Consider the following 20,617-nt stretch of genomic DNA (forward strand, 5'->3'; position numbering starts at 1 on the left):
TAGACCCATCAGTTGACTCATAATTGCAAGAAATAAAAACAAAAGAGAATCTTCCCTATCCCATGTCATTGTTTGACAAAGGGGGGATGCGGAAAGGCAAAATCAAGTTTCTACAAGTGTTTCAACTCTGTGCCAGACACTACAGAAGCGGGGGAAACAATACACGTGATTGATGGAGGCTTCCTGCTGCACAGCATGGTGTGGCCAAATGGTCAAACTTTCTACAACGTCTGTGAGACGTACATCAGTTACATATGTTGCCACTACTACTCTGCTTCTGTCATTGTATTTGACGGATACTGTGAATCATCTGCCAGCACCAAACATGTGGCGGGCCAAGGAAGGCCTCAGTGGTCTTCACTGAAGCCATGTCGCCAAATGTCTGTAAATAACACTTCCTTGTAAACGAATGCAAAACAATGTCGCATGATTTAATTGTTGAGGGTGAAACTAAACGAGGCTCTAATTGTGTCCTATCAAGCGGAGGAGGATGCTGACAGACTGATTGTCGCCACCGCCATCTCATTGTCATCTGATCACAATAAAGTAGCAGTTTAAAGTGGATGTTGATTCCCTTGTACTGTTGATAAGCCTGTCAGCTCCAACCAATGTCTACCTTCTCAAACCAGGGCGAAGATTTCGCGGTTTTTTGCGAAAATCTCAAAACGCACCTGGAAATTTTGTTAGGTGACTCTATATTCAAGTTCAGCACCCAAAAAAACATAGGGAATGATAATAAAACCGACTACTGGATTATTTGCAACGAAAGGCCGTTTTTTGACTCCGTTTGCCTGGGTTATTCGGCAGAGCACGTCCATCGCTGTTTACAAAACACGTTATCGCTCACTGCTTCACAAGACACAGTCAGCTGGAAGCCTGCCGCATCAACAGAGGTTGCGCACTGAAAGCGTGACCCGACCCAGTCAATATTACCAAAGACAAGTCATAAGATGCGTTATAATGTATACAAATAAACTCTTTAGTAATTTTTTTACGAATGTGAATTGATTAATTTTATATTGAAGAGCTAGCATTACCTTTTTATTATGTTAATTATTAAGTTTCTTTAATGGTTTTCTACAGCATGGTTTAATATTTAGTTTTAACCTTTTATTTTACTTTTCGTAGTTCGTAAAAAAATAAGAAAAAATTGTAAACTGGCCTAGTGCTGAATATTTTTGGTGTATAAATAAATAAAATAAAAATATGGCCTGTAATCTTGTTATTTCTTATGTGCTTGTCCATGCGACGTGCCAACATCAAGCACCTGTCACATTCGCGCAGTCTCGTCAGCCTGATGTGTCGGAGCTAATGGTGAAGATGCAGTCTGATTGGCTCACTCGCCCTTCTGACGTCAGTCGCGTGGAGCGGATCTGTTCGACCCCGGAGCTGGCGAACTTGAGCTTCCCTCGGTCTGCACCTGACGTCACGAACAATAGTCACCGATGTGAAGCATGGTTACAAACAAACTTCACAATCGTGGAGTTGAGATTCGTTATGTGACGGATTGCTATGGCGTAGTTGAAGTCACTTTTCAACCTCCCCATCGCCGTGTCGCCCCGCCAGAAACATCGCGGATATGATGCTCGACTACGTCCGATGGTGGTTAGTAAGTATGAATAAGAGTCTACATCATGAAACAGTTACTTTAAAAAAATAGTTGTAATTGTTTCCACGCTACAAACGCTACACTACACTTCTGGGCGTCGTATCAATTTGGCGCAACGATTAGTTGAAGAAAAATATTGATTGTCTGTAAAGTCGGTTTACGGACGATAGTTTAACGTGACAACGTCATAACAAAACATTGATGAAATGATTAGTTGATTACATACTTTATGAATAAAATTGAATCATTTTTATTTTAATAATAAAAGAATAAATACTTGAAATTATACTAGTAATCAGATTTTTAAAATGCAAGAATAATTAACCTTTATTGCCGAAATTGTTGTTGTAATAAGCAATGAACACCACATTAACTTTTCACTTCACTTTATAAACAGTCGAGTCGAAGAGAGATAGATGCGGCGCAAGCGTACAATGAGCGTAACGGAACAATGTGCGTAACGGGACACAGCGTAATGGAACAATATGCATAACGGGACACTTTTTCGTGCGTGCATCCGGCGTTCAACAATTAATTAGACGTCACGTCAAAAATGGCTTCAACCAGTTACCACGTGCTCATGGAGACGGGGCCAACCCCTGTGTAAAAGTTGATTTGAAACAAAAAAAAAGTAGCCAATAATAAACTAGGAATAAATACAACTCTGCAGACATGAAAATAACAGGTTAAATTTTCAGGAAATATATAGTAATAATATTAATCCATGAATGTTTGGCTTGTCTGAAACTCTTGAGGGAATCCCTCTACCGTGCTGCTGTCTGTGTAGGTGTAGCAGCATGCGAACCAGATGCATCAGACAGGTGAATGGGTCTCTGCCGCAGAAAGCACGCATGGTCGGATAACGCGGTCCGGCAGATCAGACAGACGCGACCATAGAGCAGGGAACACGTAGAAGTGCAACTCTTACAGCGGAAACTAAAACCATGTTTTGCGCAACTTGTGGCCGCTATCTGTTCGGCGGGATCATAACTACTAGCAAGGACTGCGAGAAAACAATTAATGCTGGTTTGTAATAATAATAATAAAAAACGTGTTCTATATCAATTAGTAGGATATTCAGTATTTCTGGTATGCCACACTAAAAAATATGTGGCTGCCAAAATAAAATGCATTAATGCTCACTGGTTTTGTTTGCCTGATGATAGCTTATGCATTACTCCTAGCTATCAATGTAACCATTATAGAACATGATATATTATGGAAGCTACCATCTAGCGGGTTGGTCCAAAACTACTTCGAAAAGCTTGGTCTCAAGTCACGTAATTGAAGTTTCTCCCCCGTGGACGCTACTGCCTCTACCTTGACTGCGGTTCGTACGAGTGCCAGCTTTTAGAGATGGATGGGTGTTGTTGGAGGGTGGAGGGGGGTTGCAGGGCGAAACACGATGGCGTGCGTAGCGCCGGACGTGTTCGTGTTGGTGTTCTCTGAGAGGGAGTGGTGGGTATGAGCAGGGGGGGGGGGGGTGGCCAGTTCGCTGGAGCGGCGCCAGGACGCCTGGCGAGCGCGGCGTCGCGCCGGGGGTTCTCTCCTCTCGCGTTGCCATGACTACCGCGCCGCGGTCGCGCCCAGGCCGCTAACAGTGCGCCCCAGGGGGGGGGGGGGGGGAGAGAGAGAGAGAGAGTTGTTCGCACGGCTCCGCCTCGCACGCCATCTTTATAAGAGCGACAGAATATCTTTTGAAATAGGTCAGACGTTTTCGAGTTTTACTTCTTACAAAAAAAAGAAACAAGCAAGCAAGCTAGCGAGCTCAACAAAAACCCATGACTCAAGCAGTTCTTGTCTTGTCGCTATCTTGTTTGCGTGCTTATCTGCACCTGGACGTAAATAGCTATCAATTCGCCCGACCGGCCAGAGTCGTCGGTTCCGGCAGTTATCGGTCGTCCTCCGAACCGCGCGTTACTCGCAGCACGACGGCACAGGCGTGGCTGCGCGCAGTCTGCCGACGAAGGCTGCGCCGAAAGTGCGCGCTGTTTGAAGAAAGGCGTGGTCGCGATCGCGTTCTGCGCTTCTAATGAAGTTCGATGTCGATCGTGCGAGGTTTTATCCCCGTAAACTGTAAGTAACCTAATGCGAATTGTTTTTTAGTGAAACTCAAGGGCGTCGCCAGCCGATGGCCTGGGGGGGGGGGGGGGCAAGTTGTGGGAAAAGTATGTATTTTTTTGCATTTGGCTACATTTTTTTGAATCTCTAGGGCTCTAGGGGGGGGGGGGTAAACTGCCCCCCTACCCCGCCTTTGCGACGCCCTTGCTGAAACAGGCTGGGTTTACTCTAGTTTAATACGCCAAGTACATTTATTCCATAGCGTGTGATGACGTCAGCTCTCAAAGATTGGAAACGCGCCACGATGCGCCGTATTATATAATTCACTTACTTCAGGAACTGAGTTTTTTTTTTAATATATTTGTTTTCGAATGTCATCCCGTCTCCACTTACATGTACACCTCGTGCAACCAATATGAATGCCCATAAGTAAGGAATTTGAATAACTTACTGGCGTCCAAGCTTAAATTCTAGTTTTTTGAGTAAAATAAAGTATACCTCTGTGGGCAGTAATAAGTAATAAATTTTACCCCAGGATCGCCAATAATTTTAATATCTATTTCTACAATTCTGTTACCACCTTTGCTTGTTGATTACAGTTAACTTCATTTGTACCGCAGTAAGATAATAAGCACCTTTTTTTACTTTGTTTTTGGATTATTTTTACTGCTTAGCTTGTTCAACCACAGGCTGTGAGAATAAACAGGAAAAACAATTCTGTACTTTTACGAAATATTCCTTTGGAAACCAGTTGCCAAGCAATAGTTTGTGATACTGTAAGAAATATGTTGTAAAGTTTTACAACACATGGCTATGGTTATTTTTGCATATATGAAATACGTTTTTCGTTCTTACGAAAATTGGCGCACAATTTTGTATTTTATTGATGTATCATTCAAACATAGATTTTTTAACTATGCAAAATATCATAGAATATTTCATAATTAGACTTTATTTGGTTTTATTATGCTGATTAAAATGCGCAATTAATACTGGATATATATTCAAGAAATAACTTCAAAAATTGGAGGTACTAGGACAACACAAAGAATAAATTCCCGTGTAAGAATCCCAACCCAGTATTACTGTGAACATTATTTTGTAGTGATAGTAGTTTTCATTTAAATGTATACATTTAATAAGATTTTTAATTTTACATGAATATTTTTGTTCCATTTCCAAAAAAAAAATTAATTATAATTTTACAGTATACAGATTTTTAACACACAACTACTGGTAAACAAACATAACGAGTTCACAGGAAATGCGAACCACTGGTTCTATACTTTGGATAGCTGTCAAATTTGAGACGAGACACATGGCACAGACTACATCTGACTTAATTAGGGAGTTAAGTGAGTAACCTATTTTTCCGATCAGTTGCACGGCAGAATGTGGTTTATTTCACCCGCAATCTTTGTAGGCTAAATTAGAGTGGCGTATCATTGTTATATAGTTTTTATGTTATGATTTTAATTTTAATATTTCCATGTTTTAGGAGAAATTGCATTATGAAAGCTTCTTTAGATAAAAAAAAATATCGTTAGTTGCCCACAAGTTTTAGTCATATAATTCGTGTGAATTTTTCGGAATAAAAACTTTGGTGCAAGATATTAATTAGTATCAATACTAATGTAGTCTGGTAAGAATTATCTTTTTTGTGATAAGAGGCTAGAGATATCTACGTGCCGATGTTTACGAGAAAAATAAATAGTAACACTTATATTGTGCATGTACCGAATGCAACAAAATTCAACATGTGTCTAGGTGTGTGTGTGTGTATGTATGTGTATATATATAAACAGGGATGGTGTGTTACCATGTCTGTTTGTGATCAAGATTTTTTTGGATGTGACTTTGGAGGAAGATGGAACCATTACTTTTCCATACTTTTTGTAATTGTGCGGCCATTTGCTTCAATAATATAATTTGTGCCATGCAACTTGTCTTATATTGTACACTTCTCAAAAATGGTACAGAAGTTTAGCGTATCCTTCTTCCACTTCTGTTTTGTCAAATGTGATTATAAAAAATAATCATGTGCTGAAAAAGTTTTTTTTTTCTTTGTAAATGGTACAGAAATATTCATGTAAAGTTACAGATATTTGTAAATTTTCACATTTATATTAAAACAACCATATCATTACGAAAATTAGTGTTCGAAGTAATGCTGGGTTTGGATTCTTACCCGGATATTTATTCGTTGTATTGTACCAGTACCTCCAATAGTTAAATATATTTATTTGTAAACCGTTCACTGAATAGCTTTCCAGCATGATACAACAAATTAAGTCAAATTATTGAAAATACATTCATCATTTTCCATGGTTTAAAAACAATTTTTTTTCAATGAGACATCATTAAAAATGTCAAACTATGCGCCAATTTTCTAAAAAATTACCCAGTGTTATCTCGAAAAAACGTATTTTGTATATGCAAAAATAACCATAGTCCATATGTTGTACAAATGTACAACATTTTTTCTTGTAGCATTATAAACTATTTCTTGGCTACTGATTTCCAAAGGAATCTTTTGTAAAAGTACAGAAACAATTTTTTGTGTTTATTCGTTAACGAACATCATGCAAATTATTTTTTTGCAAACGACATTTTGGAAATGGTTGCCACAGGGTAATACTCGTACTTTGAAGAAGGCTAGAATCAGAGACGAGTTACACGGCAGACTATACAAGCTCGGCAATCACCTTCTGTGGCCAGCAGGAAGCTCTTCCTCCGATTCAACTGGAACCTCGCACTCCAGGATCTTCGAGTGCCTCCCACACAAAAGATTTCTCTCAACCCCATCCCATTTGACTACATGGGGAGGGGTGTTTCCTAAAGTGGTTTTCCATCCCTGCTCCAGGCAAATACTGATGCTGTTCCTAAGAACTCCTCTTCACTGCGCTGGTTTTTTCTTTTCTACTTTTTTTTTTTTTTGCCCTTTCCAGATATTTACACGAAGAAAATGTTTTGAAAATGTGATTCCAGAAGTAAAGCCGTGCGCATATCCCCGCTTAAACACACGGAAAATAATGCTCTTGTGAGTCTATTATGACGCAATGATTCGGGCGAAAAAGTTTGGTTACAAATGTTTCCTGATTTTTTTTCCCAAACTAAATATAATCTGTGGAATATACATGGCTTATTAATTATCAACAAAAATTAATTAAAAAGTTGTAGTGAAAGTATGATTTTTTTTATGTAACTAAATAACGACGTGAGAATGCGATAAGCCAACATAGTGTGTGTTTTTATATATAGTATATACACATGCTACATACATGTATATAAACAAGGTGATTCGGAATTAGATCGAGAAATTTCGGCTGTATGTTCATCACGACAAAATAAGTTGAAAACATACATGACGTATGGTCTATAGTATTTCCCAAGGTTGGTATGTGTTTTTCAAGTTGAAGGTGAACAATTGGGTTACTGCAAAAAATAGAGAAAGCATCTATGATGAAACATTGACCGTCTAGGTAATGTTTGATTAAACAATTTTTACAACCACAGTGAATTTTGTCACACTAGCAAAATCATGTCATTGAAATTAATTAGGGCTATTACACGCCACAATGGGAAATAAAGGTGTTACTCCCAATTATTTCAATGAAACAATTTTACTGCAGCGACAAAATTTGCGGTGGTTGTTCGTTTAATATATATATATATATATATATATATATATATATATATAGTGCCACAGACTATGGATTTTTTCAGAGAAAGATTGCTGACCGAGTTGGGAGCTTCGCATATCGCGATGGTGCATCCATCTATATAAATATCGCGACTATCCTCAATTTTTGGGACGCTGCTCGCAGCTACCCATAAGGCTACGGCCACACGAGCGTGTTTTCACGCAGAATCTCTGCGTGAAAAGACGCCAGAAATATGAACCGCAGCAAGGAGAATGAGACCGGCCAGACGCAGCGTGAATTCCCGCCGGGGAGAGGACAGATAGGCGCGTCTTCAAGGTCGCCCGCAAGAAAATGCACCGCGGCCAATTCGTTGGCGTGATTTCACGCAGCGTTTCAGTCGATGCCCGGCCACACGTGCGGGAATTCTCGCCGCGTTCTGTTCTGAAATACTACCCATTGTAGTCGATATGTTACGACTTCCGGAAAATGTTCATGTAGTTTTTCTTTTCATACCCCAAGACCTTACCATGGTCAACTCAAAAGCGCGCGCGTGTGTGTGTATGTGTATGTGTGTGTGTGTATATATATATATATATATATATATATATATATATATATATAGTTATTTCATGAACATTTTTCGGCACATTCTTCAGCGCTAACACATTCTCTCATTGCTGTGTTACTTTTTGATATATTTTCTTTCACCATAGACAAAAGTATTTCAAATGAGTTAACGGACATTCTGAAGTACTCAAAAAACTAGTCTGGATTTTCTTTTAGTTTATTATGAAAGAGCACAAATTTTCCTTTCGTTGATGTTTCACTCAATATGGGATGGACCCAGTATTTTCTTGAATGCTTCCGCCGACGACGACGCCTACGAAACAACAGCACAGCACTTAAAACCACAGCCGCGTTCTTGCTTAATCTATACTAATATTATAAAGCTGAAGAGTTTGTTTGTTTGAACGTGCTAATCTCAGGAACCACTGGTCCGATTTGAAATATTCTTTCAGTGTTGGATAGTACATTTATCGAGGAAGGCTATAGGCTATATTATATTATCAATAACACTAGGGATCCTTACTAAAAGTCCAATTTAGAATCAAATGCGTTGGAGGGGGTTAGATACAACATGCAGTACACGTACGAAGTGTGTGTTGACAATGCCGCAGGCGCTAGAAGTTTATTTCCTATTGCCTATTAACATTGTTGCCACGCACTAGATGCCTTATCATTCTTAATTTTCCCATACAAGTAAAAAACACCCGTGTGATATTAACAACGAAGCAATCAGTACCCTCATAAGAGTTCAATTAGTATTTAAATACTTTTTATCACTTTAAATCGCAAACCTAACCTTTTTGTTTTTTTCCTCTCTCTGTGTTTAATTTGTTTTTTTTTCCTTTACTAGAATTATTTTTATTATTTTTATTTAATTTTCATTTTTCGGACCATCAATAATTTTCCTCTCCCGTTACAATTCTGACAAGGACTTGGATCTATATTATATATATATATATATATATATATATATATATAAACAAAATACCACTCACTGACTCACTCATCACGAGATCTCTAAAACTATACTCCCCAATTGACTTGAAATTTATCATAGTTACTCATTTTGTGATGTACACGCTCACTAAGAACGGATTCGGCGGAAATCTGATCCCAAGGGATGTTTCGGGGGCGTAATATATCAAAATTTCCAGTTTTTTGTAGGAAATCACCATGGCAATGGCTGTTGCTTTGTTGATGCTTCATTCGTCTCTATGGCAACGACTATTTCATTGTTAGTGCAGTCCTCATCACCTTTGAAATTTTGCGGGTACTTTAAATAACAAAAAATGCCCTTTTTTTTCAAGTATATATATTTTACAGACTTCAAACTTCACAGTAATGTTCCTTATGTTACGCAGGATGACATTTTCCGAAAATTAGATCCCATGGGTGGTTAAAACCAGGAAACAGTGGGTACTTTGTCTGCACGAGAACAGGATTTTCAATTGTTCATGCCTTCTGCGTCTACATGGCAACGGGCATCGCGCGGCAGTGGCGTACCCACAAGGAGGGGCATGTATAATAAGCGGCGCAAGAGTGATCTGCTTGTAGACTGCCGTAGCGAAGTACGGGTACATCAGTTTTATGTTGCGTGCACGAGTCGGGAAACCATCGGTACATTATACAGCATTGTAATAAATTTTCACTGCATTTTTTTATTTACCATTACTGTAAATGGGAGATGTGGCTTAATTTTTTTCCATTAGTATAGCCGTGCGAAGCCGGGTCGGGCAGCAAGTGAATTCATAATCAAGCCTGCAAAGCATAGATGGGTGCCAGTTCACAATACAACGCTCACATGTGGCCGGGTAGCGGATTCATTCTGCGTGAAATCACGCGCTAGGCTTCAGCGTGAAAACACGCACGTGTGGCCATCGGTCGCTCAGGATCTCACGCTGCGTGAAAACACGCTGTAAAAGCAGCGTGAAAACACGCACGTGTGGCCGTAGCCTAAACGTTTACAGGCTGGCTTCATTATAATTTTTTTTTTTGATTTCACACTAAATGCATATGACAGCTGCGTCTCCATCGATGTTAGTTTAAATTTGCACCTACACATGTTTGTTTGTTTTCGCTCTTGTGCTTCAATAGAAATAACAAGTGCTTTGATTTTGTAAGTATGCTATTTCTATTAGTGTGTTTTTACTTACATGTGTGAATTTACAACAACTGACATTTGATTTCACTGCATCAGTTAGTGAATTTACGCTAGCTATAAATCAACATGTTAATTTCAACTATTCCGAAAATATTTTTGTAGCTTATAATTACTAAGGAATAACCCGCAATTTAGACTTTTTTTAATGCTGCCTCTTTGTAATTCTCGCAAACATAAGTGCACTAGCTGAATATTGAACCCATGACCTTTAGTTCGACAGTCTAGCGTCTTAGCTTCTCGTTCAGCTTCACATTTACACCCAAATGTGAAAAAAAAAAAAACACATACAATTTTTGAATTTTATATATATATGTATATATACACACATACATTTGTAAACTTTAACTGAAGCTTGTTGTACAATTTGGTTAGTCACACGACAAAAAAGTAAAATGACTGAAGATTTGTGTATGTAATTTGACGACGCCCGACGGAGTAGATGCGGCGGTGTCCTGACGGACAGTGTCCTGCGTGTTGCAGGGGAGATGCCTTCCTGGAGCCGTACCTGCAGGGCCTCGGGCCCGACCTGTCCCACCACCAGCAGCAGCAGCAGCAGCGCAACGTGAACGCCTTGGATGCGAGCGGCAAGACGCCCGAGGACGGCAGCGTCGCCTCGTCTCCGCCGCCGCCGCCAGCCGCGCTCGCCGAGCTGTCCGCGCCCTTCCGCCTGCTCGAGCTGGACGGCAGCGCCGACAGCCTGGACCAGGTGCGTCGCCGGCATCACCAGCATCACCACCACTAACATCATCGCCACCACCACCACAACCACCAAAACCACCACCACCACCACCTCAACCACCACCACCACCATCACCACCAACACCACCATCACCACCACAACCTCCACCACCACCATCACCACCAACACTAACATCACCACCACCACCAACGTCATAACCATCACCAACGTCATCACCACCATCACCACCACCACCACCACCATCACCACCACCATCACCACCACCATCACCACCACCATCACCACCACCACCACTACCACTTCCACCACCACCACCATCACCATCACTAACATAATCACCACCAACATCATAACCATCACCAAAACCCCCACCACCAATCATGCATCATCAGTCATCATAAATTATCATCCATGATTATCAACCATCAATGATATATCAATCAACCATCCATCATCATCGATCAACATCCATCTTTACCCATTATCATTAGCCATCGTCAATCAACATCATTCATTAATATTCATCATAATCTATTACCATTCACCATCACCATACAGCAATCATCAATTAAACAGTAATTCATAATCATCAATCATCAACCATCATCATCATCTTGGGAGGGATCTTTCCTGGACGAACTCCAGGCGACCACCCCTTGGGCCTTTTTCACGCGTACCCGTCTGCCGAATAACTGACATATAGCCGGCGCCGAAACCAACTTGAGTGATTCCTCACATCCACTCGACAACTCGACGGGGCTTGATTAATTTTATACTAGATTGAGGAAAAGGATCTTAATAAGTCACCAGCATGGATGGTATTGTTGAGTCGTATAAGAAAAATATAAGAAATAGGATGCAGTGAGTTCATTGAATCATTATGAGAAGATACGGTACGAGAATGGGACTTTCTTTTTTATCTCACTCAAAAATTTCGTGTTAAAATTATTTCCCTTTTGAGTTTATTCCATAGTGAATCGATCAATAACTAAGTAATCACTGCTTCAATATCAACTTATGCGATGATAGTAAAGTTTGAACATAAAACCCAAAACGAGAAACTACAAGGAGAGTCTACAGACTTCAGAAGACACGTAGCAACTGAATGTGTTTTCCAATAGCTCGCACTACCTTCGCCAGCTTCTTTCGTCGACACCAACAGCCGGATTTCCTCACCGATAGCACAGTAGGGTATCGACCACATTTTCCGAAAAAAATATGACATGCCTTCATATCCCTTTCCTCCCCACAATCGCGTGCCCTCTATCGTTTACCCCGCTGTCGGGTAAGAGTGCCTTAGCAGGGTGTCCAACATCAGGGCATCTTTTGGTGAAAAATTCAAATGCACTTGTTAAAAGATATAAAAAAGTATGAAAGTGTTGCTGTGTGTGAAACCTGCAGAGTGCCGGCCTCAGACTTCTGGTGGACGACTTCCCGTCACACGCTGGTATTCTGCAGGTAGACGCTATCCCGCATCTCGCAGCGTTACGCGATCACGATAAGCTTAACTATATATAGGATGGATTTATCTGTTATTTCCAACACGGAGCGAGGAAGCGCAGTTTCAAGACCCGGGAATCACTGTTCCAGTCATCCGGATGTCGGGTTTTTCGGGGCTTTCCCGATCACTCACTGCAGATGCTAGGAAATTGTTTACTTACTTTGGACCTTGGCCGATTCATTCCTCAGTACTTACTCTTGTGGGCTGTTGTGTTTCTATCCAATGGACTAGCCCATGCCTTCTCAATAGGCCGCCTTCAGACAAATTTATGCTGACCCGCCATGATAATGTTCAAAGAATAGTTCAAAGAAAATTACTAGGGATGGACCAATCAAATCCTAAAATTCTACCAATTCCTTAGCATTCGAAGGATTCTACTTTCGAGGAAATGATTCGAAGAAAATAATTGGATAAATGAAGTTAATCTAAAAAATCAACACCGATATACCTCTTAAATTTTATTAGGTCAATTTTTTAGAGGATATAAAGTAGATTTAAAAAATTCAACACTATTGATGGCTAAAGTTTAGTAGGTAAATTTTTTCTTCATACCTATCCTGTTACCTTTTTTTTTCCCAAGATATTACATTTTTCATATGTTATACATAAATAAAATACCATACGTATTGATTCTGGAAAATCAGTTTGGAAAACAAACATTTATACTTTTGAATATTTCAACACTATAGTTAATATTTTCAATGTATTGTACTTATTCTATTTTGGACTCTTGAGTCCCAGTTTCGGATTCGAGGAGTATATTGGAGGTGTTTTTTGGGATTTATATTCGAGGAAATTGGGGTTTGACCCATCTCTTTACTTACTGGGGTACTTAACCTATTAACTAAGTAAAATTAATAATTTCCTCTTGTTACATAAATAGCAATCAAATTACTGATCATCGACATAGAGCCGCGAGAGCACATTCAGTGAGTGCAGAGACTGCCATCAAATCCAAAAACAGAACCTATTTGAAATATGACGCTCTTGAAAGCCTGAAACGCATTTCTCGCACCAGTTATGAGCCTCAGTACACGAAACCAATGAACAACAATACGAGCCATTTTTCACACTGAAGTGCTTGTCCGATTGGTTTGGTTTATTTTGTTATTATGTTTTTGTGAAATGAGTTTGTAAGTGCTTGGGACATAATTTTTTTATCTCTAATAATGATTAGCTTCTATTTGTTAAAAATGAATTTAAATCTGCAAACATGCAAAACCTCGAAATTTTTCTTTTCGCAAGTGGCCTGAAGGTTAATTTAATTGAGAAGGTCTGGCATAGCTGTGGACGAGACATTAACAAATTCACGGAGCATGATAATTGATGGCTCTTTTGTCGGTTTTGGCGGATTATGGTGGAAGAAAAGTCGATTTACTCATCAAGAGGATTAGGGGTTGATTCCCGGAAAGTGTTCAAACTCGACACGAAAGACCACGGGGCCGCGGTGTGGAAAAGGGGGAGGGGGGTCAGTACCTCCGGTTTAGTTTCGAGATTTTTTTTTTTTAATGCTTTGTTTTACACTGACAGGACGAAAATTACTAGCATATATAGTTATTTTAATTAATAGGAAACCGTAACAAGTAAGGCGATGAACGCAGAAATTTTTACAGTTATAACCACAGTAGATAATGTGTGAGGTTTTAAAATGTGTGCATCAAATAATAGAAGGAAAAGAGGGGCCAAATTATCTGTCCCCGGGCCCTTGATTCCTCTCGTCGGCCCTGGACGTACACTCCTACAAAGCATTGAGTAGTTTCTCCGTCGTATGGTACCATACTTAGGACTGGAAAAATTCGCGGTTTCAATGACCACTAGGATAGACTCCACGATTTTCTATGTTCTCGGGCAACTATTACCTGGTCATTGGCTACCGACTCGGGACACCTGTTTACTGCGATTCTTATGATTCGATACTTCTTTTGTTGAGTTTTTGCCATTGGCTCAGAGTCCTTCAGGTAAATTGCGGTCCAATCACTCACGCAGCATTTAGCTAAACGAATTTGGATTCCAGCCTGTCTCGAAAGGAATCCGCGAATTTTTCCGGTCTCTAACCATATTTCGTCCGTCTATTATGACTTCGATGCGAATTGAGCAACGACGGAATGCGGCAATGTAGGGAAACTGGAGCACCCAGAGAAAATCTGCCGGCTCATTAAAGCGTCCGCGCCACTTTTACCTCTTGCGGGAAATTTTGGCTCAACTGCGTCACTGTATCTTTTTTTTTGTTACTGGAACAGCAATATTCGTGTAAAATTACTGATATTTGAAATTTTTTTATGCATTTACATGAAAACAACTATCACTACAAAATAGTGTTCGCAGGAATACTATGTTGTCCCAGTGCCTCCAATTTGTAAAACCGTTCCCTGAATAGCTTCCCAGTATTAACTACGCACATTAATAAACACGGTAAATCAAAATAAAGTCAAATTATTAAATATTCGATCATCGTTCCCAGTGCTAAAAGAATATGATTAAATGAAAAATCAATTAAAATATAAAATAACGCGTCAATTTTCGTAAGAAATACCCAGTATTACCTCAAAAAACTTATTTCATATATGCGAAAATAAAACAGGCACGTGTTGTACAAAGTTACAGTATCTTTCTTGTAGTATTACAAACTATTTCTTGGCACTGATTTCCAAAGGAGTATTTTGTTAATGTACAGAACGTTTTTTTTACGGTGCAGCATTATGTTTTAATTGAAACTACTTTATAGCCGATAGAGCAAGTCGAGGCTACGACTCATTAGAGCGTAACGAAAAACTAAAATTGCGACGCTCAGTGGTAGTATGATCTATGACGTGAATTTAGGGGGGGGGGGGGGGGGTTAGAAACGGATAATTAGAGTCAGTCAATTGTAAGGCTCTCCGCAGGTTTTTCGTTGGCAGGTTTATTACTATTTTAAACCTCCAGCGAGTACTGCTATTGTGTACTTCAATGTTTAGCTTTATCGTTCCAGAAAATTATTGTGAATATTTTTTTTTATATCGTTCGAGTGTATTTTTGAGTGTAGAAGTTTTTCTTTTAACGAACGTAGCGGCCACACACTTTTTTTCTTTACACACTGGTTGAGATTGTCAAAATAAATAGTTATTACTAATAATAAATTTAAAATATACCTTGTGACCTTAAGGGGATTGGTGCAGGACAAAAAACAGACATTCGTCAGAATTTGTTGGAAATGAGCTTAAGTGTTTTATAAATGCTTGTTTATTACTACTGTATGGCCAGCCAGCACGTATATAAGCTAGCGGGTGAGATTTGGCAAGTTAGTGGCGAGAGAGCTTCTGTGAGGGGAGGTTGTCGAATGTTGCAGCTCTGAGGCCTGCCATCTAGCGGGAATCTTTCGAAGGTCTTCCACAATATCGCCTTTCTCTCTCTCTCGCTCTCTTTCCAACACGGACACCCAACCAGCTCTTATCTTCGCTTCCCATCTCACCCTATCCTTCATTCTCGGATCAGGTAGCCGCCCTTCCCCGCGTAGACTTTCGTGTTACTGAAAAATTTGTCCAAAGCTGAATTTTTGTACTGTGGTAGAGTTGACTATGCTTAATAACATACCGAAAGTTTACCGCTGTAGACCTTGTGCGTTATCACAGAAAATTTGCATTTAAGTCCTAGGTGACAGCAACTTGCATCAGTCCATTAAAATGCTACCCATTTATACAGTTTTTAATTTTGACTGTCCGTAAACTTAGCCAAATAATCTAGAAACTGTAATACACCCATTAATGTTAGAAAAAATTTAAATTTTTAATATTTAAGATATGATATAAAGCGATTAATTCACGACATATATATTTTTTATCTTTGCCACCCCGATAAAAATACGATTTACACCGATTTGAAGAGCCCAATGCGAAAAAATGTCTAAATAAATGTTTTTAATTATACTTTTAGCTTTAAGATAGTATATTTATAAAGAGTCTAGCATAATTAGTTGCCTCATTAAAGCTGCCCGAGCGTTGCAGTGTACTGCGGCCGTACTGATCTTTCACGGCCGGCGGGCTTTGAAACACGCTGCGTACTGCGACACTCAATAAACTTAGTCTTATTTAGGGATTACTTAAAATATATTTAATGCATATGATAGGGTGTATCCATGTTACATCTATTGAGATATACATATTCTTTTTTCTTATATGAATGATTTTTGATACAATAAAATTAACAATAAACAATTTCTGCTGGGAACTTGTAAATAAAAATTCTAGAGGACCTCTGGTTTTATATATGTGTTCGTATTTTGTTACAAAAATTTTATTATTAAAAATTATTTTAATACCAAAAAATATAATTATTTTTTATTTCTAATACATTAAGTATATTATTTTACATCAGAACTGTGCAAAATTTAATGTAGCCTATATTATAAAATATATATATTTAATTGTATGAAATTAGTTTACTACATAACAATTGAAGAAAACGATACACCGTAAATGTGCTTATTGAGTTTTGTCACTTTTATAACATAATTCGTATGATAACATTATTTTTTTCCAGAAAATAAATAAAACATAAGTTGTGTTGTAAAATGTATTGATAGAATTACATATTTAGTATTTTTTTTTCTAAGTTAATTCATTGGAGTGCTGCGCCTAGCTTACTTCGTTGAATTTCTAGTGGCAAAGAGCGGTGGTGGATGTTTTTTCAAGAGTTTGACCGTATTTTATGACCCCAGCTGTGAGAGGGTGTTCGTCCCAGAAATCCTAACGGTCAAGGAAAATAGCCTTTCTCTGTAGTCACGTACGGGTCTGCTACTCGCTTAATATCGTCAGTTTATCACAACTTTCCGGGAAGTTCTATTGTTGTTATTTATTTATAATTTAGAAATTAAAGAGTCGATCATACTAATATTTTTACCTAAGCAAATCGCATCCTGGAAGATTTTTATCTACGTTTGCAGCAAAAATCACTTGCAGTTAGAAAACATTTATTCTTTCAGAGTAAAATTCAGTCTGGAATTACCATACATTAAAAACCTTAGTTTTCTGGAGCAAAAAACGTCCCAGCACGAGCGACTTTAACACTGCTGCACACACACTACGCAGCTTGAAATACATCATTGGTCAGACTATTGTACCAGACACTCAAAATATACACATTTAAACCTTACAAAAAAAACACAGACAATATTTATGAAGTGATTTTTACGCTACGCTCAACATATTTATGTAACATGTAGTCAAATTTCTATAAAAAAATATATTTCTTACCTTTTATGATTAAAATTACCAATTTAATAATAGGACGTTTAAACTTTGAGGTGTTTATCACAGTTACCATGTAGGACATTCTTTTATATTACTTTGGTGCCATAATGAGAACCGGCTTAAAAAAGTATTAAAGTTATTAAATTTACGAAACATTTTTGTGGATCATTGTAGAAATTATCATTAAGGACTCAACTGCTCATTATTGGTGTGATCACAAGGTTTCATCGGTAAACTTTTGACGTGTTACTAAGAAATGTTCATTCTACTACTGTACAAAATTTTTGCTTTGGGATAATTTTCCATGTATTAAAAATTTTTGTTTCTTAACAGCGAAATTCGTTCCGACCCAAGCCTACTTCGACAACCTCGCAGTAGTATACACTACGCGGCTCGGATCGCTTTAGTGGTCAGACTAATTGTATGCGACACTTAAAAAATATACCAATTTAAAGATGAATAAATATGCAACAACGTTTACTCCAAGCGATTTCCATGTTGGGCTCTTTAATTTTATGTAAGATGTATTTATATTTCCTTAAAATTGAATGAAAGTGAATTCGTTAACTTTAATGATTTAAAAGGTCTATTTTATAGAAACATGTTTAAACTTTGTGCTTTTTATCAGTATCCTCAGATGGGGCAATGTTTCTAGATTATTTTGGGTTCCATACTGACGGTCTACTCCATAAACTGCATTTGCAATATCCATTATTGAGGATCGTTGCAAAAAATTGTCATTTTGGACTTAACTGCTCGTTTTTGGTGTGACGCACAAGGTTTGCGGCAGTACTTAAACTTTTGTCGTGTTACTAAGAAATGTTAATTCTACTACTGTACAAATTTTCTGCTTTGGGATAATTTTCCATGTATTAAAAACCTTTGTTTCTTCACAGCGAAATTCGTCCCGACCCGAGCCTACATCGGCAACCTCGCAGTAGTATACACTACGCGGCTCGGATCACTTTAGTGGTCAGACACATTGTACCAGGCTCTCAACAAATAAACTAATTTAAAATTTAAGAACTACATCGTGATCGTTAAATGGCCGCCATGGTGATTTGCGAATTTATGGAGAAATAAAAGCAGTTAAAATTTTATGTAGTTTCCAAGAGACATTATTACATCACCAATCATCTAAAATAACAGGTTTACAAAATTTCAACATATTCAATAACTAGTCAGTTTTTTCAAATGTGTTAGTATTAACAATCTGGACCATATCTAGTCGGTGAGGTCTGTATTGTTACAGACTATCTGTATTCTGGTATTTGGATTTTGAAGCTACTTAATGATTCGCTTTCAATGTCTATTAAAATATACCTAATGCTAATTGCAGGAATATTTCTACTCGATTTCAAAATTATAATTCCTGAAAATTTGTAGCGAACACATTTCAATGTAACACTTATTGATTTTCGAGTTATGTTGAAGTTTCACATGTCACTTCGTGTACACGAGATGGCCCCTGCTCTGTTAGCAATGAGTCATCACAACCGGTGCCGTCTGTACGAGCGTCTTCACAAGTTATCCTGAAATATGTTCTTAAATAATAATTCAAGTGAATTCTTAAAATCCTACACACCTTATCTTAAGTGTCGTAAATAAAACGTTATATTTTGTAAATCCATATAATATAGTAGCCAACATGGCGCGAAGCGATGGACGCGATACGAATAATATTTTTTTTACCAACCACTACATCAGTAAATATTTGTGGTTTCCATTCGCTATGAATTCAAGCATGTAACATGTGTACTGCTTCTTCAATTCGGCCACAGTTAAATGGGAGGCTCTGAATCACTGAAAACTCCTCAACCAAATCAACGATGAATCACAGGCATTACAACAAACAGTTGTCACAAGTCAAGTAGCCAATGAGCAGGTGACATTTTTCGAGTCCGTAGAGGATTGTTGAGACTATCCTACAGGTCAATGGCAACGCGACCTTACGCGCATGGTTAATGCATGAGTAGAGTGTAAAGGCGTAAGCCTGGGACACATCTAGGTCCTCATCTAACCGCGCACACTTAGATTTAACTCAGGATAGGGTGAAAAATATTTACTAATTTTGCAGTCCTAACAGTCACCAACGAATAGCCAGCAAAATACATAAATAAGCTCACGAATATTGTTCGTGAATGAAGGTAATGCTGATACTTTGGAAACGTTACCAGCAGATATTAAATAATGTTTAACTATTATTTACGTTGCTTACTTCTTAAAACTGCATTCATGTAAACTGATTTTGTGTGAGACTATGTTGAGTGTTTTCTGCTACACTTAGTTTTCTGAAAAAAGTATATTGTGGCTTAATAAACTTGTTAACATTGATGCCTGTCATAAAAAAAATCAAACGTAATTATACGGATACATGCTGAGTATAGTTTATGAATGGTTCACGCATTGCTGAAAAAAAAAAACATGTTTACAATTTTACACATCTTTTTGTTGTCGCATCGTGTCCATCGCGTTGTACATACGCAACTCTGAAAAATAAATATATGGTAAAAAAAGCTATAATAAAATAATCTCTTATTTTTTTATTCTTTTTTCGAAGCGCTCTAATGGCTTTCGATAGTTTTGTTATTTTGTGTACTCTGCTTGGTGGAGGTTTCTTCTGCATTTTATTCCTGAATAAATCTTACGCTTGCAACAAAAAACATCTAGCTAAATCACTGTGCTAAATAATAACAGAGAATAACCATTCAATTATACGCCGAGCTAAACCAAACACGTTCTCTTATCTACTGAAAATGAGTACGTTGACCTTCATATCAGTTTCCCGCGAAATCCCGTCTCCTCTTCGTAAACAGCAGACAGCTGTGGCAGAGTGGGAACGAGCTGCAAAAAGTTTGGAAAACTGTCGCAAGGTGTCACTACTGTCCAGCGCACTCCATAATTCCTCGTATCCGAGCTTGCACGCTGCTCAAATTTCTACAGCTACGTTTTTACTTTAGGTCCGACTGCAATAAGCTAAAGACTAAAATAAAGTCAATCATTCAGCCGACATATATGTAGGCGTTTGAATTACAAATGAAAACGCGAATTTTATTAAATTCGCAAATGAATATCACGCAATTTCGAAGCAGCTGAGTTATTAAAATTCAAATTGTAATTACGTTAAATTAATAATTATCACAGATAAA

At 38.3% G+C, this 20,617-nt stretch overlaps 1 protein-coding gene across 5 annotated transcripts in view; it reads left to right on the forward strand.

The window, feature by feature from the left end:
• The window catches only part of LOC134534701 (protein sprint), a 731,313-nt gene that overhangs the window by 574,014 nt on the left and 136,682 nt on the right, over positions 1 to 20,617 (forward strand). For 4 of the 5 annotated variants that reach the window (XM_063373173.1, XM_063373175.1, XM_063373177.1 and 1 more), the window contains one exon: positions 10,523 to 10,748. In XM_063373173.1, the coding sequence (XP_063229243.1) occupies positions 10,523 to 10,748 (226 nt within the window). Of the gene's footprint in view, positions 1 to 3,588; positions 3,686 to 10,522; positions 10,749 to 20,617 lie in introns of those variants that run through there. The other variant, XM_063373178.1, reaches the window with a different exon arrangement.

The sequence above is a fragment of the Bacillus rossius genome, chromosome 8 (assembly GCF_032445375.1).
Source record: "Bacillus rossius redtenbacheri isolate Brsri chromosome 8, Brsri_v3, whole genome shotgun sequence".
In the NCBI taxonomy this organism is placed as follows: domain Eukaryota; kingdom Metazoa; phylum Arthropoda; class Insecta; order Phasmatodea; family Bacillidae; genus Bacillus; species Bacillus rossius.